Raw genomic sequence first — 22,838 nt, 5'->3', positions numbered from 1 at the left:
GGGAGGGAAGGAGGGAGGACACTCTGTCTCAAGGATCATGGGCTCTCCTATTGCTTCTCTTCTCTTCCATAATATAACAGTAACACTAGTAATAGCCAATATTACTAAGCACTTACTATAAGCCAAGCACTGTTGCTAAGCACATTCTATAACTCAGTTAACCTCACAACAACTGTAAAAGGCCTGATTCCAGTGCTTATTTCTCATTGCTTCTCCAAATGTGGCCGTGGGCCCTGCATCACCAGCCCCAGAGGGTGGGCAGAGCCTGTGCAGATGAGGCTGCATTGAGGGCAATGTTTTTCTTTCTTTACAGGCTGACCACTGTTCTTTGTCTCTGCAGGGGGGTATTCTGCACGTGGACCTGGAAAATTCAGACTGATATGGATTTTGACATCTCCTCTCCCCACCTTCACTCCCTACCCCTCCCTCACTTATTAGCTGTGGGAATCTAGGCAAGGCATTTGTCTCAGCCTTGATGATTTTGCTGAGTGACAATTAAACAAGAAAAACAAATACAATGTTGTATGTTGACTGTAATTGAAAAATGAACTGGGCTTGGCTGGGTCTTGAGCCAAGTCACATCTGGCCCCTGCCTTCAGAGATGTTGTCTTCGACTAAGGAGATTCACAAATAGAGCCATTGTAATTCCAGAGTACACCCTACCTTCTCTGTGGGGGCATCCCTGGTGTGGCTGAGGGGACTCAGGCCCTGTCCCCGGCCTTATGGGAGCAGCAGGAAAAGACCCAGGCTGGTCTGGGAATGGGCTCCCTTTGGCACACACGAACTGAAGGTTTAACTGGCCTGAGACCTTGTCCAGCCTTTGCACGTGCTACCCCTCTAGCCCGGCTGCTCTGCCCCATTCCTGCTTGTCTAAAACAACTCGGGTGTCCTCCCATAGAAGACTTCACACGCGCGTGCACGCGTGTGACCGCGCACACACACGGCTGACCCTCCTTCCAGGTGCCCAAATCACCTGACCACAAAAACTGCTCTTAGCCTGTACTCGTTAAATGGCCCAGCCCTTACTTAACCTGGACTACTTAACTCATTCAGTCCTCACAGACTTGTGAGCTGGGATCTTCAGCCCTCCTTCGACACGGGAGACAGAGGTTCAGAGAAGTCAGGGCACTCATCACGGGGGAGGCCCTGCTCTCTCGATGGCCCCCTGCTCCCTGGCCTCTCACCAGCTGCGGGTAGGAACCGGGGGTAGGAGTTGGGGAAGCACTTAAATGCGGGCCACTATTTCTGAGTATGCCTTCCTCCTCCGCAAGTGAGGTCTTGGGGGTCTCCACCGGCTTGCTCTCAGATTGACCTCGGTGAGAAGAAAAAGCCAGTTACATAAACGGAGTTGAAGGAAAACAAAGGCCTGTGACTTTCCCGCTTTGGGACCCAGATTTCCTTGCTGAGAAATGGGAGTGAGGCGGCCTGGGCTCCGGAATTCCAGATCGCTCTCTGACTGAGCGTCGATGGCTCTCCGAGCAGCTGGTCTCCCTTCCCAAGCCCGCCCCAGGCGATTCCCGACAGTTCCCGGACCGCGGTCCCGCCGCTCAGGGGTTGGGAAACCCTAAGCCCCGCCGGCCCCGCTCGCACTGTCACTTTAAGGTCGGGCGGGGCCGGCGGGGCGGTGGCGGGGCACCTGGAGCCGCCCGCAGCTGGTCCCCGGAGCCTCCGCCGGACCCCGGACCCCGCCGCCCGCGAGGACGCGGATCCCAGAGCCGGAGCCCGGACGGCCAAGCCGGGGCCGGGGCCTGGGCAGGGGTCGGTCACCACGCGGGTCGAAGGCGAAGCCCAGGCTCCGCGCGCCCTCGGGGGCCCGCTCCCGCTCCCGCGGGGTAGCAGAGCTGTGTCGGGGCGCGCAGCACCGGGACCGCGCCTGCCGGGTGGAGTCGGGCTCCGCACCTCCGCTCCGGGTGCCGGGCGGCGGGAGCGGACGGGACGGACGGCGACTGGCGGGCAGGAGATCTGCGCTATTCAGGGACGAGACTCGAGCCGACCTTAGCGGTTTTGTGGGGCGAGGAGAGTGGCGCTAGGGGACCAAAGCCGGGCCACCCGCTAACGGCCCAAGTCCTCTGCAGACCCGAAGGACGCCGTTCCCAGGTTCGCGCCGCTCCGCGGTCCCGCAGCCACCATGCCTTTCCGCCCGCCAGGCTCCCCGCGCCTGGACCGCGCCTGACTGCCTGCCGCGCCATGGCTGCGCCCCAGGTGGGTACAAGCTTCCTCCTCTCCTTCCTTCGGGAGCATCTCGGCTCCTCCTGACGACCACCCGCCTGAACCCTTCCCCTTTCCCTTGACCACGGAGGCGTGGTGGGCAGTCTGCACACTCACGTCTCTTCCTGTGTTTTAACTCTCTGAGTGGCCTTGGGCCGTGGGGCTCAGGGCCTCAGTTTACCCGGTGGAGATAGTTTGGACCACTTCTTGTTCGGAGGAGATGGTTCAGTTCCTTACAGAAAACTGGCACCTGCATTAGCTGGTGTGGCTCAGTGGATTGAGCGCAGGCCTGCGAACCAAAGGATCGCTGGAGGCCTGTGGATCAAAGGATCACTGGTTCTATGCCCAGTCAGGGCACATGCCTGTGTTACAGGCCAGGGGATGTAGGAGAGGCAACTACACATTGATGTTTCTCTCCCTTTTTCCTTCCCATCCCCTTTCTCTAAAAATAAATAAAATCTTAACATAAAGATTAATAAAATCTTTTTTAATTTTTTTAAAGATTTTATTTATTCATTTTCAGAGAGGGCAGGGACGGAGGAAGAGAGAGAGAGAGAGACATCAATGTGTGGTTGCTGGGGGTCATGGCCTGCAACCCAGGCATGTGCCCTGACTGGGAATCGAACCTGCGACACCTTGGTTCGCAGCCTGCGCTCAATCCACTGAGCTACGCCAGCCAGGGCTAAAAATTAATAAAATCTTAACAAAGAAAACTGGCACCTAAAGTTCACTTGTTGGTAGAACGCAACGCAGTGTTGGGTGGATCTCAGGGAGGAAGGAAGGGAAGCATGGAGAAGCTAGGTTACGTGCCCAGAGTCAGTCAGAGCCAAGGTCCATCCTCAGTCCAGCTTGGCCGGTGTCGCTGTGCTTCACTTATAGCTTGCCATCTTGGCATCTCACCTTCACAACTTGCTCCTCCCTGGGAGATGGGAATTTGAGGTTGGAGATCAAGCCTCCTGATCAAGGTCACAGAGCTGACAAATAGAATGGCCAAGGTTCCAAAGGGCAATAGATCAGATGCAGGGAAAGGCCTCCTTTGGCTGGTGGGACGTGGGAGGTGGGGGTGGTGGCTGCAGAAAAGCTTCTGGGAGGATGAGGTGTTGGGCTGGGTCTTGAAGGGGTGGGGCTGTGACATGAAGCCCTGGATGGGGACAGAGGGCTCCCCAGGCTGAGAGAGCAACATACTTTAGGCCCGTAGGTGGCAGGAGTTTGGATGAGTGTGTGTGTGGGAGGGAGTGTGAGGGTGGTGAGGATGAGGGTGGGGGGGCAGGCCCTGTCTGAGTGCCAGGGTCAGGAGTGGGCCTTCTCCCTCCAGGGCATGGAGCTCTTGCTTCTTCCCCATCAGGGTACCGGGCACACAGAGGTGAGAGGTGAGAGGTAAAGGTGAGTAAGCTGCCCGAAGACCCCTCTCTGAAGCAGGTCAGGGGAATCTTGAGCCAGGACACCCTGCTGCTGATAACCAGAGCTCTGATCTGTAATGATAATGAAAACCACCACACAGCAACAGAGCAGGCTGTCCCTCATCCGGTGGACACTGACGCTCTCCATCCCCTGGGATGGCAGGTTAGCATGTGGCCTGCCTGCCTGCAGTAGGATCCATGTGGCAGGGGGGACACCCACACAGAGGGAGGTGACCACGCCTGTGAAGGAGGTGACCACGCCTGTCTGAGGAGGACACCACATTCTGGAGAGTGCAGATTGCCGGTGCCAGAGACTTGCAGACACCTCTCTTCACAGCACGGTCTCAACTTTACATACTACAAATACAGAGAGATCTAGCTGTGCACACACGGGATTTGCGTCACACTAGACCTGGGTTCAAATTTAGCATTGACCTCGGACACACTCACTCTCATAGCCTTATGTCCTCGGGACATATTGCTGCTGTGAGGATTAAGTGAGGGGACACCTGTAAAGTGCTTGGTGTGGTGTCCGGCCCGTGTCAATGCCCAGCACTCGGCTGCGGCCACCAGCACCATGCATGTGGGCCGGGGGAGAGATGGAACATTCACTCGGGGATCAGCTCATCTGAGCAGCAGGCCGAACGAGAATTTCTGTTTTGCACTTTTATACCCTTCTGTGGTTTGCTCCTCTTCCGACAGTAAAAAGCATCGTAAGTTACCTTATGCAGGAGTGAGTTCTTCAAGCATTGAGAAACCCAGTTGCACCTGGGTGTGGGAAAAGTCCCTCACCTTTCTGGCTCCTGTCTCCTTATTTGCAAAGCAGGAGTTTTTTCCCTGCCCTGGTGTGGGGGGGTCGGATGAGATACTGGGTGTGAAGGGCAGTTGTTAAGACTCCTAATATACAGTCCAGGGCTTACGATGATTGATTTGCTGGATATTTTTTTCAAGTCAGTTTCTCCAGCTTTTCCTCTTGACAGCCTCTCCTAGCTGCCTAACTTTGGTGGGGGGGTAGTCAGGTTCTTTGTCTCTCCCCATAAACATGCCTTGAGCTGGTGACAGGAAGGAGACACTTGCCCCAAAGACATATTCGTGGGAAGAGAACTGCAGGTACTTTACAAATGGTGTTTTTCTATATACTTTTGGTGGTCTGGGGGCTCAGAAGAATTGGGGCCCACTCCTAGAGCACCGTGTTACATGCATAGATTCTCTCTCATGTGCACACACACATGTGTCCACACACACATTTTCTTTTTGATAACATGGGTAGAATTATTTCTTAACCACACACATTTTAAAATACATTTGGGAACAGGCCCTTTAAAAAAATAATGTACTTTAGATGTTAATAGATATAGAGTATTATATTAGTTTCAGGTGTACATAGTTATTCACCATTTACATGCCTTATAAAGTGATCAACACAATAAATCTAGTAACCCTCTGCCACTGTGCAGAGTTTATTTGATGCTATTGACTCTGTTCCCTGTGCTGTACTTTACATCCTGGTGACATGTGTTGTAACTGGAAGTTTGTACTCTTACTTACCTTCCCTTTTCCCACCCCTTCCCCCACCCCTCTGGTGGGAACACACCCTTTTGAAATCTCATGCTTTACCGACTGTATCTTGAACATTGTGCATGCCCCCTGCTCCCCTAGGAGCATGCCTTTGAATGGCTGCACAGCCAGGCATTGTTCTGGTGCTGGGCAAGCTCCCATTCAGAAGGTGTTTCTGGTCATTGTAGTCTCTCTGGGGTCTGTGAGTTCCCCGCTTCTGTGGCTCAGCCTTTGGAAGGGGAGATCATGCTGTGCTACATTCTCCTAGTAGCCTGACAGAGCACCTGCTCTTCGTGTAGATGAGGCCACAGGCCCAGAGCAGCTGAGAGCCTTACCCCAGGACACAGCTGGTGAGCTGCAGGGTGGGGCCAACACCAGGCCTCTGCTTCCTGGCCGGTGCAAAAGCAGCTGGAATCCTGGGGAATCTGTGCCTCCCCCAACCTCTCCCAGCAGTGAGGCAGGCTTTTCACACAACAAGCATTTGGCCAGCAACACTTTTTCCCTCATTTAAGGGAATTGCTTTAACAAATGTTTATTTAGCAGCTATTATGTGCTAGGCACTGGGGATAGAGCAGTGAACAGGGCCAATACAGACAGCAAAGCAGCAATTAACCACAGACAGGCAAGTACTGTGGGCCAATAAGGCTGAGGGGACTGAATGCTTACAGTGTCCTGGGTGGCGGCCAAGCTGAGCCTCGAGGGGCGATAATGGCCAGTTGCCAGGCAGTGGGAACAGCGTGTGTTTCAGCCACTTCCTGTCTGTGAGGTCTGGGGCCAGGTTTCACCCCAGTGTAGTTGTTTTTCCTGTGCATTTTTTCTTTACCTCACTGAGATAACACTATATGCATAATTAGGTATACTAGGTTGAAAAAAGTAAGATATTAAAGACATTCCCCCCTTTTGTTAAACATTGTGCTGGGCTTGATTTTTGAAGGAAGACATTAATAGTCCATGTAGGGGTTATGCCGCAGTTTGCTCATCATTTCCCTGCAGCTGTACATTTTGGCTCTTCCCAAGTTAGGGTCATCATACATAAGGCCAGAGTGAGCATTTTGTTTGCACAGCTTTGCTCCATGTCATGAACTGTACTTTCGGGCCTCTCCGTACCCCCCTCACACTTGCTCCTGCACCTGCCCTGGGTTTCGGTGTCTTCCTCTGTCAGTGGAGATGACAGGTTAGACCTCTTTGGATTGTGACTGGGTGAGGTGAGGCAATGCGTGACCAGCCAGCCCTGATTCTGGCAGGCCTGGAGCACCCTCCCAGCCTGTGGTGGACGCAGTGGGGAGGCTTATCCCCACCAGGCAGATGAGGCCTCTGAGGCCTGGAGGGGGCCCAGGGTGAACCTAGCCACACTTGCTGAACTCCTTCTCAACCCCTGGTGTGGTGCTCAGAACTTCAGAACAGCCCTGCAAAGTTAGCAGCAGCATCTCCATTTCTCAGATGAGGAAACTGAGGCAGAGAGCTCAAATGACCTCTCCAAGGTTGCATGGTGACCTCAGGTGGGGGAGAGCTAAGACTGGGTCTCCAGTACTCAGCAGGCCTCTTACATGTCCACTTTTCTTCTTCCACGTCTAGAACTGTGACAGAGGTCAAGTGGCCTCCACCCTCCGCTACTGCATGATGGTCGGCGGCATGGCGGCTCTGGTGGCCGGGACACTCTGCTTCGCTTGGTGGAGTGAAGGGGACACTGGCGGTCAAGCCAGCCAGCCAGCCCCACCCACTGGGCACCCCACACCTGAGTCCCCCAGGCCCTTGCTGAGGTCCATCAGCTTCTCCTGTTGCGGGGCAGGTGGCTTGCTGCTGCTCCTTGGCCTGCTGTGGTCCTGCAAGGCCAGCATCTGGGCGCGACCCCGGTGGGACCCGTATCACCTCTCCAGAGACGTGTACTACCTCACTGTGGAGCCCGAGGAGAAGGAGAGCTGCAGGTTGGCGGGGAAGGGTAGGGGTGGCAGGTTGGGGCCACAGGTGGGGTACCATGACATCATCACGTATTTGCTCAGCCAACTCTCATGAGTTCCTCCTCTGGCCCAGGCTTTGTCTATGCCCTGGGGGCTTGAAAGCTGATCAGCATGGTCCTGGAGCAGTTTAAAGCAAGCTCCATGACAGACCAGAGTAGTTAGAGCTTTGAGAGAGGCTTAGACAATGTTGTGTGGAGATGTGGAGAAATCCAGGTAGGCTTCTTGGAAGAGGTGGAAGCTGAGCTCAGCATGATATGGAGCAGAGGGCACAGGAGTTGGACTGACTGGGATCCTCTCCTGGTTCTATCACTAACTAGCAGTAGAACTTCAAGTAGATCATGCAACCCCACTGAGCCTCAGCTTGCTCATCTGAAATAAAACAGGAACAATAAGAACAGCAACAATAACAGCAAACACCTGTATAGGACTTATCATGGTCCAGACACTGATTCAAGTGCCTTTCTCATATTTACTCCTTTAATCCTGACAGCAGCCCTCTGAAGCAGGTATGGTTATGAACTCTGTCTACAGATGAGGAAACTGAGGCACCAGGATGTTAGGTAATTTGCCCAAGGACACCCAGGTGGTGTATATCAGGGCTAGGGTCTGGGCCCAGAGTCTATGCTGTCATCCACTCCCTGGCTCATGGGACACGGAGCATTCAGGGAGATGACATGTATGTAGAACTTAGCTTCATGCCTGGAGTACAGCAGGCGCTCAGTAAAGGCCCGCTTTTCCTCAGGGGGCTAAGGAGGCGGGAGGAGGTTTAGGCGGGCAGAGGAGCATGCACAAAGGCTCGGGGGTGGGATGGGGTGGAGACAAAGTCTTGCACTGGACAACATTTCTCAACCTTAGTTTTCAGTTTTAGTCCCTCGAAGGAGGCTTTTAGGCATTTTTTTCTTAATCTCCCCCATGAGGTTTAAATGCCACAGATATACTACATATTTGTTTATGTACTGTATGTGTACCTGTGCTTTATGTCACCAACATTCCAAGAACCAATTTTTGCCCTGTGAGAAAGTGCATCATGCCCACACTGATGCATTTGTTCATTCAGCCAAGCACTGGGCGCACCGGCATGTCAGGGGCCCCTGTTGCCCTCGACAGAAGAAGAGGCTGGGGTTATACGACTGAACAGTGCCAGAGCCCGCTGGCTGCAAAGCTCGTGTTCTCCGACACCACTCTGCACGGTTGGCTGTGTGAGGGGCTAAGCCGGATGTCTGTGTGCTGGCCTGGGATTTGCACCTTCTCCCTTCAGTTAAAGGGGAACCTGCATCCTGAGTTAAGGAACGTAACAGGTTATGTTCCCTTTACTGGCTTGTGAATCCTTCAAGTCGGAGAGACAGCGAGGTATCCGACAGAGGCCACTTACTCCAGTGGTCGGGCCTTGGTTTGACCCAACGATTAGAGTGAAGGGCAGGGCCTTGGGAAGTCTCTGGCCAAACTCTTCACCTTTCAGATGAGAAGCCTGGGTCTTGGAGGGACCAGTGACCTGCCTGGTCACACAGTGAGTCAGTGGTCAGCTGGAACCAGGCCAAGCCTAGGGCACTCTGGCCCTGTGCCTGTCCCTCCCCAGCCTGGGCGGCCAGAATGTACAGGGGGAGTGTTGTCTGTACACACAGCCGTGTTGACCCAACAGGGTCCGGGCTGCAGCTACCAGGGGGGGGCCACTCAGCTCCCCCCCCCCACCCCAGCCCGGCCAGGAGGCTGCAGAGTGCTCCTGGCTTGGAGACCCAGATCTTCGATTCAGAACTGGGGGCTGGGTGTCAGGGAGGCTGCTTCTGCTGATGGCTCCTCACTGTCCCTGGGGCTGACTCGGCTCTGCCCTGCTGCCCGTGAGACCAGCGTCTGGCCCACAGCAGGCCTCTGTGCTGCTCTGGTCCTGGGCCCCTCACTCCCCGCCAGTCCCCAGCTGTGCGTAAACCCAGGTTGGAGAGTCCTTTTCTGGGCTGATGGCTGGACCTCACTTTCTCCATTTCACACATTTAACCATATTTCCCGAGCACCTACTGTGTGCCTGTGCTGGGCACTGACAACACAGCACTGGACAAAAGCAGATAAAACCCTGCCCTCTGGGGGCCCCCATCTGATGTGTGAGCCCCTAAGTAAGGTGGCTAGACAGGAGGCCCCTGGGGCCTCCTCCATCAGGGGGTATAGCAGAAAAAGCATGGTTCTATCCAGACACGAGTGTTGCAGCCTCTGCTGTTCCTTTGGTAGGCTGTTTGTCCTTGAGCATGTTACTCAGGCTCTCTGAGCAGCATCTAATTCCTCACTGGGCAGTGGGGGGTGGCAGACCCCTCCCCAGGACCACAGTCAGGCTCAGATGGGGTGGCAGGTGGGGAGGTGCGTGCACTGTGAAGTCCGAGCACCGTGCTCCACAGTCTCCGTGCGTCGTTGTGCCCACTGACTGGTTTGAGCCTCACTGCGCACGAGTGGGGCAGCGTGCGAGGTGGGTGTAGGGTCAGGCCCACTTTCACAGGTGAGACCGCTGCAGTGTGGAGAGATTGGGGCAGGGTGGGGAGCAGTGTGTGAGGTGGGGTGTAGTCGGACAGAGCTGGGGCTTTGCTGCTTGGTTGAGGGGTGGCTTTCACTCACCTGTATGTACTGTGGCTGAGAGAGGCTGCCCCCCAGCGTGTCACGCATGTGAAATAGGTTAGGGGGCTTGAGTGTTGGGCAAGTAGTGTTTCATGTCCGCCCCTTCCCCTCTTCCGACCATGCTTGCCTGCCTCAGCTGAGGGTGGAGGAGAACACGCCCAGAACACACCATAACAGAGCTTCCTCCCAGTGGTCCCCAAGTCCCGACATTCTGGACCACGACAGTGGAGACTTGGGGCTGGATGGGTCCAGCCGGCCCAGCGGGTGGCACGTGAGCCACTCACATCTGCCCTTTGAGCAAACGTCCTGCTTCAGGCTCAGTCTACCTCTGCCCTGCCCTGCCCTGCCAGCTGTTCGAGGCTGGCATGGCCCCTAGTACGCCCAACACCTGTGTCCTGTCTCCGGGACTTGGAGAAGCAGGGGCGGCAGAGCTGTGGCTGAGAAGTGAGCAGGGCAGGAGATTTGGGGCTCTGGATGCCTTATTACTTACATTTTCCTGAGTGTTATCAAAGCTTTTTCCATTTTTCCCTGCCCTGAATCTACACAATGAAAATTATTACCCCCGTTTTACAGATAAGGAGGAAGAGGCTCAGAGGGGGCTGTGAACAGTCTAGGTCACACAGCAATAGAGCCGGGCTGGCCTGCCTCCAGGAGTGGTAACCTTCGCCTGCTCTCACCTGCAGAGGATGCTGGAGTGCCAAGAAGGATGAGGTCCCCTGGCAGCATCCTCAGCTGAGGGCTGCTGGGCTCACTTCCGGAGTAGGTGGAGGGTCTCTGAGAGACGTCTGCAAGAGCACTGGGTGGGGCATACCAGACTTGGCTCCTGGCTGATGGCCTCCATCAGACTGGCCCATGGGCTCGGGGTCAGTCCCAGACTCCCCCAAACCTGCTTCATGACTCTGTCTGTGGCTGGAGCAGCAAGCCTCCCTCCCGGTGGGCTGCTGTGAGGGCTGCGGTGGGTTTGGCCTGAGAAGACACTTTGCCTAGAAACAGGCCATGTCCCCAGCAGGTGATGGGTCACATGAGGGGCACCAGTAGGCTCTCAGCATGGTGCCCCCACTAGGCCCTGGAGCACAGTCCTCTCCACTTCTTCTTCTGTCCCCGGGGCCAGCCTCTGCCATCAGCTGCTCACCGTCTGCATAGGCAGGCCCACTGGTGTGGACTGAACTGCTTCCCCACCACCTCCAAACTGATGACCGTGGGTTGGTGACAGCCTCCCGGAGCCCCTGTAGGGCTTGCCATGCGGGAGCTGTGTGATGAGTTTTGGTCCTCACACCCCTTCCTCCAGGAGACCTTTGAGACTTTGTGACTGGCTGCCATGTACAGAGCATGGGTTAAGTGCACCCCTGCATGATCTCACTTAATCTGAGCACAGTTCTGTGGGGTAGGGGCCATCGTCATCCCCATCCACAGTGGGGGAAACTGAGGCCCAGATTAATGGAGTTACTGACCTTCATCTCCCACCAGGAATGTGCAGAGCAGGGAATTGAACCAGCCAGTGAGTGCCCAGACTCATAACCAGCCCTCGAGCAACTTGGGGTGGGAGGGGACCTTCAAGATCACCTAATCACCACTCCCTTCCTGACATATCATCCCCAAAGCAGAAGCAGCCCATGTCTAGGATCACTGACACTCCCATACCCACAGGGTCCTAGGAGGAGAAGAGTAAGGGACTCCCCAGAGGTCACCCGCTGGGGACCTGAGAAGGACGGAGGGCCAGTATCATTCCCATCAGCACTGGTGTGCATGGGGTGAGGGGACCTGTCCTTGGAATCTGGCTGCAGAGCATGGTCAGAAGAGCCTCAGGGACCTGGTCTCTGTCTCAAGTCCCTGCAGTTCATTTAAGGCTGTTCAGGGCCAACCTCAGGGAGCAAGGCCGTTCAGAGGTAGGCGTGGTTGACTTTATCTCCGGAGGTGTGCACGCAGTGGCGCTCACCTGGCGGACTCACCCCATCAGGGCCTTCAGGCACCCAGGTGGGCAGCAGAAATGAGGCCTTCCATCCTGCTCTGAGCGTCCACAACTGTGGCTCTTGTAGAAGATATTCCAGCAAGCTGGGAGCCTTTCTGCCCACGGACCATCACTCCGTCTCTCAACAACGCCCGCAAACATCTGCATGCAGCCCTGTGGCACTCAAATCAGTCCCTGCCCAGAGGACAACCAGGCGGGGTTGGTGGGGTGGCAGGGCCCAGAGCAGGGAGCGGGAGATTTGCTGGTGGAGGTCCAGTCAGGACAGCTTCTTCGAGGAGTCTCAAGGGTCAAGTTGGGACTGACCAGCAGGGCAGGGGGAGGGAGTGAGTAGGACTTTCCCTGCAGAAAGAACGAGGAGGCATGGTGAACACGTGCGGGGAGGGGTGGGTGGCCGGAACGGGAGAGCTGAGGTTGGCAGGTGCAGCTCATGCTGAGCTCCAAGTGTGTATATGGGACCCCAGGGGCCTGCAAAAATACGGGCCAGTGCATGCAGCCTTCCCTGCCCCAGCCCTTACCACTCTCTCCCTGGCATGCAGTCGGTTTTGCCCTTGCCCCTGCTAACTGCATCTTTCCCTGTTCTTGTAGGACCCCAAAACTGGTTGCCATCCCCACTTACGAGGAGGCTGTGCACTGCCCGCTGGTTGAGGGGCCCCTGGCACCTCCTGCATACCCCCAGGAGGAAGACCTGATGCACAGTGCCTCCTGGGCTGCCCTGCTTGGGACACAGCCTGCCTCGCCTCCACCGGGCTACGAGTGCTCCATCCTTGCTGTGGAAGCCATCCCTGGAGAGAAAGTATCTGGTGCTGCCTGGCCGGTTCAGGCTGCAGTAGGAGGAAGTTAAAGGTCCCCACCAGGCTCTGAATCCAGAGACAAATCCTGAGCTTCTTCTAAGGTCCAACACAGCGCCTGGTTCATAGTAGGCACTCAACGGATGTTTGTTTCTCAGTGCTGTTTTACTTATCTATTGCTGTGTAACAAATAGCTTAAAATAAACCCATTTTGTTATCTGTCCTGACTTTCTGGGTTTCCCAGGTCCAGCTGTGTGTTCTTCTTCTTCTTTTTTTTTAAGGATTTGTTTATTTTTAGATAGAGGGGAAGGGACAGAGAAAGAGAGGGAGAGAAACGTCAATGTGTGGTTGTCTCTTGTGTGCCCCCTACTGGGGACATGGCCTGCAAACCCAGGCTTGTGCCCTGACTGGGAATTGAACCAGTGATCCTTTGGTTTGCAGGCCAGCATTCAATCCACTGAGCCACACCAGCCAGGGCTGGGTGGTTCTTCTGCCCCATATGATGTTTGTGGGTGTGCAGCCTCAGGGGCCTGGCTGGGCCGGAGCATGCAAGACGGTGCAGCCATGTGGCTGGCAGTTAGAGCTGGCTGTCAGCTGGGAGGTTTTATTGTGCAGATGAGAACATGGGTCCTAAGGCAGAGCAGGGACTGGCCAAGGTCACACACTCAGTTTATAACCAGAAAACATGCACTCTGCATTCAGACCACTTGCGCCTGGGTTACACCGAGCACCAGCTGATTGACCCAAGATAAGTAATTTCACCTCTTTCAGTCTCAGTGTCCTCATCTATAAACTGGGGATTGGGAATCACAGTGGCACCAGCCCCTACCGCAGAGAGCTGAGCTGTGAGGATGAAATGAGATGAAAGCAGCTGACACTGGAAGCTCACATTGCCCGTGCAGGCTCAGTGCTAATGCATCACATAATACATGCAGATTCCTGAGCCCAGTGGCAGGCGTCTATTAAGTATGCACTGATTGTCAGAGTTTGTTAGCAGAGGTAACAAGTGCAAGTTCACCAAGTGCAAATCCAGTTCTGCTCCCATGTCTCCTGTGACAGGGAGCTGGCTCCCTCTCCTTACTTTCCAGATATGGCAGAAATGTCTGCTTTCTGTCCAGCTATGTTCTGCATCCCTACATCTCTACACCACCCCATTCACAGATTGAAAACCAGTTCAGAGAGGTTAAGTAACTTTTCCAGGAGCACATAGCAAGCAGGGGTTCAAAGACCTGGGGCTCAGTCAGCTGGATAAGGGTGGCATTCTCTGAGGGCCTACTGTATGCTGGGCCAGGCCCACGGCCATGGTTTTATGTCCTCAAGCCTGCTCTGCTGCAGGTGATGCTCCCATTTAACAGGTGTGGAAACTGAGCCTCAGTGAGGTGAAATCACAAGGAATAAAGGCAGAGCCAGTATTTTCATTCAGGCCTGGCTGGGATCCTGGCTGGGATCCCCCACTTACACCTGGACCATCTCAGTAGTGGTTCGTCCAGTCCCCCTGCTTCTTCCAGTGTCCCCTGCAGTCCCTTCTCAGCTACGAGTGGCCTGATCAAACCCAGGGAGATGGCGTCCCTCCTGGGCTCAGAGCCCCGAGTGGCTCCCAGCTCAGTCTGAATAACGAAATCTTTTACAGTGGGGTGGGTGGGGGCCAGGGCATCAGCCCCCCCCGCCCCTCCACCCCCAGCTCTCTGCTGCAGTCAGTCCCAATGTGGGCCTTTGCACTTACTTTCCCTCTGTCCCTCCTCCCCAGGGCCCACTCCTCACCTCCTCGCACCTGTGCCCTATCCCTCCTCCTGCTGCTGTCCTTGGCCGCTCTGTTTAAAACAGCCACCCGCCCTCCGCCCCGCCCCCCCCCACTCCTGGCCTTCCTCCTGCCCTATTTATAATCATCCCTGACATTTCTGGATTTCTGGGTCTGATTCCTTTCACCCCCAAGTTGTAGAGCTTTCCCTCCTTCACACATCTAGTACCTTTTCTTATTGCATGCTGGCATCTCCAGGGCTACATTTTTAGCTGCCTGGACCTGGTTGTCTTTAAAGTATACTGAAATTTGTTTAGGTAGGTACTTACTAATCAGCTTGCCACTTTAAATGCCTGCTTTTAAACTTTGTTAAGACAGGCTTGGGCCCTGGCCAGTGTGGCTCAGTTGGTTAGACATTGCCTCACAAAGTGAAAGGCTGCCAGTTCAGTCCCTGGTCAGGGCACATGCCTGGGTTACAGGCCTGGTCCCAGGTTGGGGTGTGTATGAGAGGCAGCCAATCAATGTTTCTCTCTCATGTCAATGTTTCTTGCCCTTTCTTTTTCTCTCCTTGTCCCTCTCTGTAAAAATAAATAAAACCTTTAAAAAGAAAGATAGTTTTGGGACAGCTTTTGCTCCAGGGCTAGTTCAGCTCTAAGACTAGGGGGTGGCCCTTCTGAGAACTCTACTGAATGTCCCTGGTATTCGGGGAGGTCCCTCTGCTCGGGCTACAAGTATCCCCCCAGGGATTATTTAGCTTGCAGTCCTGGCATTTGCCTGGCCCTGCAGGGTGTCATCTGGCAATATGTAGGTGAGTATTCGGTACCAGACTGATGAGATCTCAATGTAGATTTCCAGATATGTTCTCTGTGCTTTAAACCCAGGCCGCCACCGCTTCCTCAAATTTCAGTCTTGAATCTACTCCATGCGTCGAGACCGTGGTGGGCTCTGACACTGGCGCTCTGCAAGCCTGGTGCTCTGCACTCTGCACTCTGACAAATGCCCCCACGCAGACAGCACGGATGCTCCCAGGGCTCACCTCATCTGTTTCCTTTCTCAGAAACCCTTTTTGGGGATCAACATCCTGCATTGTCTGTTACCCACTGTCTAAAATCAGTTGTTTGTCTTAACTCACCCAGCTTTCCAGTTCTGTGTGGTGGAAGGGAAATTTCCGTACCAGTATTACAAGTTAAAGTATGAATTTTAAAGTCAGGATTTCTTTCTTCTTTTAACCACTGCAGTTTTTAGTTTCCAAGGGTAAAAGTGAAACGAAGGCAGCTGTGGGCTGGGATTAACGACTTCGGTGCAGGTCGCACACCTGCTTCCAACTTGCGGCACGAAGGTCGGCAGACCCCGTTTCTTCTCGGACTTTCACAGCCAATTGAGTCAAACGCAACCCTATTCTCCCTACTTCTCAGGCATTCCAGAATAAGCAAACGAAAACAAGACCAAACCAGACTACATAAGGACGGGGTTATAAAAGCTGGCATTTCTAAAACCTCTCTGGCCCATCTTCCAGTTCACACCGTAAAGTATTCAGGGGCCTGAAATGAGAGGATAAGAGTGATGCTGTTTCACCGTCTCTGCTCCTGCCACTGAATGCCATCCAACCACTGAGAGCCAGGAACTGTGTAAGACTTGTACGTGAATTAACTCTCCAAACCCTCCTGACTGCCCCGTGGGATTCCCTCATTTCTCACAGGAGAATGAGACACAGAGATTAAGCAGCTTGCAGAGGGTCATCCAGCTCAGTGGCCGTGGCAGAATCGGGGCTGACTTGAGCCACGCTGTGTGCTGCAGGAGCCACGCTCTTAACTGCTCTGTGCCTGCTTGGAAACTATCGACCTGCACCAACTGCTGCTGCTGGAGAGTCATTGTCTTTAACTGTAAATCATCCTTGGAATCCCTTCCACAAGCCTGTTTGCTTAGTCGGCCTGACTTCCATGTGGGGCAGGAAGATTGGGTTAGAGTTGGAAGTGTGATTCCTGAGGAAACACACCACCAGGGTGGCAGGAAGTAGAAGATGAGGTACGGCGAGAACTACCTAGGAAATCGGTCCGAGCAAAGCCCCAAGGATCCAGCAGGGGAGTCACTGGGGTTTACTGAGCTTCTCCTATCTGGAGGAACCTTGTCAAATTCCTCCTACTCTAACATCTGGTTGGGTGAGATCACCCCAAGCAAATGCAAAGTGTTACTCTTTCCTCAACCTGGGCCCCTGGCATTAGTAAGTAGGCAGCAAGCTTTGGGACTGAAGTAACATATGGCTACTACTGAGAACTTGCTAGATCATTGGCCACAGGCAACTGAAATAGTAACTAGATCACCAGAGCTCCATGTCAAATACTTACGGGCCGAGGCTTCATTTTGTCTGATGAAAGTCCTTCAGGATCCCCATCAGGTCTGCAAAGCTGCTGGCCTTGGACAGAGCGACACATTCATCTGCTTCAGATGAGCTGCAGGCAGCTCTGCACTCTGGTTTGCGACATTCAGGGCTGGCAGGACAAAGCGGGGGGCTGAGGGAAGCTCAGGGACCTCCACCTTGGTCTCCTGGTGATGTCACTAATAACAAAGGAATCTGTAGAGTGGCATGAGGACCCAAACAAGGTAAAGGGGAAGAGGCATTTGAACTTCCTGGAGATAAGAAATCTGACGTTGATGAAGCTGAGGTTTAAAGAGAAAACAGGAGGCCTGGATGGACACTGGGGCTAGAACACAGCAGGAACCTTTCTCACAAGCACTGCCTACCAAATGTTCATTTCCTGGGCTGACACCAGGACATCCTGGAAGAGCCCAGGATGGTATCTATAGCCTGGAAGAAGGTTCCTCCACTACCCTTCCCTCTCAGGATTTCAAGTAGATGTGGAAACACCAGCTCTTCCAGGGTTCCAGGAGAGCAGAACCCCTTGCCCCCAATAAAGGCCTTGGCTCCTAAAAGCTCCCATTCTGCCAGTGAGCTATGGAGTAACAGCCCTGTTTAGACTGAAACAATGACAGAACCAAGGCCCAAATTTGTCCTTTTCTCTAATCAGGCCAGTGCTTCTGACGATCCTCCTTTGGATACTCTCTGTGAATGGAGGAAGTGTTCTGCAGCAAAAACAGAATGGTGAACTTCCGGTCAAGATGGTGGTGTGGGCAGACATGGCTGCCTCTTCCCACAACCACAGCAAAAGCACAACTGAAATATAGAACACAACCACTCATAACTGTCAGAAATTGAGTTGAATGGAAGTCTGACCACTACGGAATTAAAGAAGCCACAGCCATCCAGACTGGCAGGAGGGGTGGAGATGTGGAACGGGCTGGTCCCACATCCATGTGTGGTGGGTAAAAATTTGGGGGGGTATCTCTGCAGTGAGGAGTCCCAGCCCCACACCAGGTCCCCTAGCCCAGGGTTCCATTGCCAGGAAGATGAGTCCCCACAACTTCTGGCTGCAAAAACCAGCAGGGATTGAGTCAGTGGAAGGAACTTCTGGAGCCCTAAGCAGTTCCTCTTAAAGAACCCACATATGGATACATCATCTCAGACTCACTCCCTCTGAGCTCTAGCACTGGGGTAGTAGCTTGAAAGGCACCCGTGGCATATAGGGAGAAACAAATTTCTGGCATCAAGGTGAGTGGAGGACATTTTCCCTTTCCTGAACCCTCCCCACAGAGACAGCAGGCTGGTTCCACATCTGAGACTCCAACAACCTGGCCAGTACTGCTTGCCCTGTCCTGGAGATCCCCACCCACCTTACAGGGCCACCCAAGCTACTTTTCCATGTGAATGGCTGGTCTTGGATTAGGCTTTATAATGTCCTAAATCCTCTTAAATAACCAGCAGCTGGGTTCAGTGAGCCCCAGGCCCAGCAGTAGCAGCAGCCAGTCTAGATTCACAGCTTGGCTTCACCTGGGAATCTCTAAGCCCAGCACAAGTAGCAGCCATCTCAGATTGCTTTATAACTCAGGCAGGGTGGCCATAGGCAAAGCACAGGAGGGGATTGACCCTGGCCTGCACCACCAGAGAAAACCCAGGGCCTGTGCACCCAGTGGGCAGTGACAGACCATGTCGGAGCACCACCACCCTGCCCCTGATTCTCCGTGGAGGGTAGAGGGTGGTGGTGAGTGGTCACAGCCAGTCCTAACAGCTGAGTGGCCTGGGTAAATCCCTCCCATTGACCTGCCAATAGCAACCAAGGCTCAACTACAAGAGGAGGGTGTGCTCAACCCAGACTAAGGGCACACCTCGAGTACCCAGCTTGGGTGTTAGGGAAGGCTCTGCCACTGGACTCTACAGGACACCCACTACATTAGACCACACTACCAAGATATGGAGCCAAAGCAATTCTACCTAATACATAGAAACAAACACAAGGAGGCTGCCAAAATGAGGAGACAGAAAAACATGGCCCAAATGAAAGAAGAAATTAAAACTCTAGGAAAAGGGCTAAACAAAATGAAGATAAGCAATCTATCAGATGAAGAGTTCAAAACACTGTTTATAAGGGTGCTCAAGGAACTTAGTGAGGACCTCAGCAGCATAAAATAGATCTAGTCAGGCCCTGGTTGTGTGGTTTAGTGGACTGAGTGCGGGCCTGCAAACCAAAGGGTTGCCAGTTTGATTCCCAATCAGGGCACATGCCTGGGTTGTAGGTCAGGTCCCCAGTATGGGGTGTGTAAGAGGCAACCACATATTGACACTTCTCTCCCTCTATTTGTATCTCCCTTCCCCTTTGTCTAAAATAAATAAATAAAATCTTTAAGAAAAAAGATCTAGTCAGGACCAAAGGATTTACTAATTGAAATAAGGAATGATTTACAGGGAAACAACAGTAGAGTGAATGAAACAGAATCAAATCAATGATTTGAAATATAAGAAAGCAAAAAACAACCAATCAGAACAAGAAGAAGAAAAAAGAGCCCTAAGAAAATGAGGATAGTATAGGCAGCCTCTGAGAGAACCTCAAGAGGTCCAACATTCGCATCATAGGGGTGCCAGAGGAAAAGAAAGAGCAAGAATTTGGAAATCTATTTGAAAGAATAGTGAAATGAAAGAAAACTTCCCTATTTGGTGAAGGGAATAGACATGCAAGTCCAGAGAGTCCCCAACAAAACAAATGCAAGAGGCTCTCTCCAAGACACATCATAATTAAAATGCCAAAGGTTAAAGTAAAGAGAGAATCTTACAAGCAATGAGAGAAAAGAAGTTAGTTACCTACAGAGGAGTTCCCATATGACTGTCAGCTGATTTCTCAAAAGAAACTTTGCAGACTAGAGGGATTTGCAAGAAATATTCAAAGTGATGAAAAGCAGGGACCTACAGCCAAGGTTGCTCTCCCCAGCAAAGCTATCATTTGGAATCGAAGGCCGAGACAAAACTTCCCAGACAAGACAAAACTAAACGAGTTCATCACCAAACCATTATTATATGAAATGTTAAAGAGATTTAAGAAAAAGAAGATCAAAACTATGAACAACAAAACGGCAATAAATACATATATATCAACAACTGAATATAAAAATCAAACTAAGCAAACAAGAAGAACAGAGACAGAATCATGGATACAGAGAACATTTTGAAGGTTGCCAGATGGGAGGGTGGTGTGGGGGAATGGGTGAGAGGTGAGGGGATTAAGAAGTGCAAATAGGTAATTAAGGAATAGCCATGAGGATATAAGTACAGTACAGGAAAGGAGTAGCTAGAGAACTTATACATGTGACCTATGGACATGGACAATGGTGGGGGCATTACCTAAGGAAGCGGGGGGTGCTGGGTGGAGGGGACAAAGAGGGAAAAATCAGGACAACCGCAATAGTGTAATCAATAAAATACAATTTTAAAAAATAGAATGGTGACAGCCCTCCTAGTTTCCCAAATTTTAATGGAACTTCCTCTTACTTTCTAAGAAACACTCTGTTTTTTTTTTCATAAACTATTTTAGCTTGTCTCTTAGATGACAAAAAAAGTAGCCAATAAATATAAATGGAAAATTCAAGTGTAATTCCTCTGTGGAATTGCCATACAAAGGAATTGAATACATGAAGATTTCAAAGAGAACACCATAATTTTCATATGTTCTACCGACTGATAAGGTTGGGGAGCTGATTGAGTTCAACTAGGAGCCAAAAAAAAAAAAAGGAGGATAGGAGGAATATGAGGATAAATAAACCCCGGGCTTCCTGGGAGATTTTACATTGTTGGTATTTCATGCCACCGGAGAAGGTGGACTCCCACCCATGTGCAGCGCTCTGCCTTAAGTGCACACAGTAACAGGAGGGGCGGAGGGGTGGTCTCTGGCAGACAGACAAGGGGAGGGAAGGGGAGACGGGTGCTTAAACGGGACGCTTACCTCTTACATCGAAAAGGAAAGCTGCCGAGGGCTAATGGGAGATGTGATCTTAAGACACTTGGCAGAGGGGTTGATTTTGTGTCCAAGGGAGAGGATTTGCTTGTAAGTTTGAATCTTGCCTTGGCCCTGACCTTGCTGTGTGACCCTGCTGGTCTCTTTCTCTCCCTTTGTCTTTTGTACACATACACCCCAGTTTTCCATGTGTATCCTGAGGACAGGGGCGGGGATTCATCAGGCTCGCTGAAATTCCTGAAGCATTAATAGGATTCCAGTCTGGGAAGCAGAGCCCAGCCTCCCTCCTGCCCCAAAGTGAGGAATCTCCCCAGGCAGGTGAGCTAATGAGTTGCAGGTGGACAAGGAGGCACCCCCTTGGCCTGGCGGGAGCTGGAATGTAGAGGATAGGGAGGGCTGGAAGCCTGCAAAAAGCTTTTCTGCTTTTCTCTCTATAGCAACTACTCTGTGAAAGTCCCCAGTAGGGGCAGTGATCTGTTCAAGGTCACCAACACCTTGGAGGCTGAACCAGGGTCATGGAGACAGTCTCCTGTCAGGCAAGCCACCTGGCCCTTTTGAGCTGCAGTGGTCTCACTGTGGGCCGGGGCCCCTTGTACTCACTGGCAGGGCATGGGGGCGGAGGAGCCATGTGAGGCTGGTCTGCCACTCCACAGCCCCCAGTGGGTACTAGGTTGCTTCCTGGTCTCTCTCCTCCTGGGCCCGGCTGTTGGTTTCTGCACCCGCCACTCAGAGCCCACACCTGGTGCCTGCCACCAGGCCCGAGATGTCGGGTCCTTGGGGCTCAGGCCCGTGTCGCACTTCCCCTGAGTGCATCCTCTGGGTTGGCTGGTGACCCCGACCCCTGCAGCTCTCCACCTCAAACCAGTCGGAAGTTTCCCAACTGTAAATTTTCATGCCACCCTCTGTCCTCCCCCAGCAACTAATTACTTCTCAAAATTGTTCACTTTAGTCTCCCCCCTCCCCCAAGTTTCGGCTAGAGCATGGCAACTGCTCCTCACTCCCACCATCTCTTCTTGCTTCTTCCAACCTGATCTCAGAACCAGAGGGTCTTGGTAAAACTAAAATCGGATCTGTGTCGTTCCCCTGCAAATCCCTGTTAGAAGTTCTCTGCGGACTTCTGAGGAAGATGTTGGATAGCTGAGCATGACCCCAGGAGGAGCCAGCCCACGCTTCCTCTCTGGCACCCTCTCCTCTGGAACGTACAGCCATCCCTCCATTCCCTATCTGAATCTAGAGCCTGCCCTGCTCTGGCCCCTGAGGATACCACGGTGAACAAAACAAAGTCCCTGCTATGGGCACCTGAGCTCGAGTTGAGGGGACACAGACAAGGGACAAGATAAATAAACAATGTATATAGTATCAGAGATGGCAACAAGTACTCTGGAGCAAAGTAAGTCTGGGAAGGAAAGGGAGCACCTGGCAGAGGTGATGCTATCACATCAGAGAAGACCTCGTGGTAAAGCTAACATTTGGACAAAGACTCGAAGAAGGTAAGGGAGGGAGCCACGCAGAGATCTGGAGGAAGAGCATTCCAGGAAGCGGGAACAGCAAGTGCAAAGGCCCTGGGGTGCCTGTGTGTTCCAAGAAGAGCACAGAGCCAGGGTGGCTGGAGTGGCGGAGGGGAGGCATGGCAGAAGAGGAGCTCAAAGAGGAGGGTGGGGTGGGCAACATGGGCAAATTCTAAGGTCTTACAGGGCATTCGGAGGTCTTTGGTTTTCACTCTGAAGTCATTCCAGGGCTCTGAGCAGGAGTGGCAAGGTCTGACCTGGCATTTGGATTAGAAAGAGACTTCAGGGGACAAGGGTAAAAGCGGAGAGCACTTTGGGGGACAGAAATGATGGAGGCTCAGGTGAGCAGGGGGTGAGAAGAGATGAGGTTCTCCTATCTTGGAGGTAGAGCCGACAGGAGGTAGGTGTGAGAGAGGAGGTAAGGATGTTGGCCAGGCTGTCTAGGTACTGGCCTGGACAACATAGGAAGGCTGGAGTTGACCTGGGAGCGGTAGGTCTAGGGGGAAGGAGAGGGGAGAGGAGTTTGCAGTGTAGGGACAAGAGTGTGCATTGCATTTAGAATTTTATCTGCGATCATGTGCCAGAGCTTCCCTGCCCCTGGACTTTTGCACATGCTGGTCTCTTGGTCTGAACTGCTTTTATTGCCCTGACAGAAGAACTCCAGCGGGCTCCTCAAGGCTTCCTTCTGTGAACTTCTCCATTACTCACCCCAATCCCCCAGTCTATCCGTCTCTCTGCTTTGCGCTTACGTTGAACCTCACACTGGTCTCAGAGCCTTT

General features: G+C 52.9%; 1 protein-coding gene across 1 annotated transcript; it reads left to right on the top strand.

Moving 5' to 3' along the window:
* The first annotated feature begins 1,851 nt into the window (after positions 1-1,851).
* Positions 1,852-12,702, top strand: TMEM61 (transmembrane protein 61). The gene is made up of 3 exons (XM_045857537.1): positions 1,852-2,202; positions 6,741-7,090; positions 12,273-12,702. The coding sequence occupies exons 1-3, from the start codon at positions 2,188-2,190 to the stop codon at positions 12,526-12,528; spliced, it is 621 nt and encodes a 206-aa protein (XP_045713493.1). The 5' UTR covers positions 1,852-2,187; the 3' UTR covers positions 12,529-12,702.
* Positions 12,703-22,838: the final 10,136 nt, after the last annotated feature.

Source organism: Phyllostomus hastatus, unplaced genomic scaffold (genome assembly GCF_019186645.2).
Source record: "Phyllostomus hastatus isolate PE091 unplaced genomic scaffold, TTU_PhHast_1.1 phas_contig_147, whole genome shotgun sequence".
NCBI classification, from domain to species: domain Eukaryota; kingdom Metazoa; phylum Chordata; class Mammalia; order Chiroptera; family Phyllostomidae; genus Phyllostomus; species Phyllostomus hastatus.
The sequence above is the reverse complement of the archived record's forward strand: the minus strand, read 5'-3'. Positions and strand labels throughout refer to the sequence as shown.

Coding starts and splice junctions, on each gene's coding strand:
- TMEM61 (XM_045857537.1), top strand. Junction 7,091..12,272: donor GAGGAGAAGGAGAGCTGCAG/GTTGGCGGGGAA, acceptor CTGTTCTTGTAG/GACCCCAAAACTGGTTGCCA.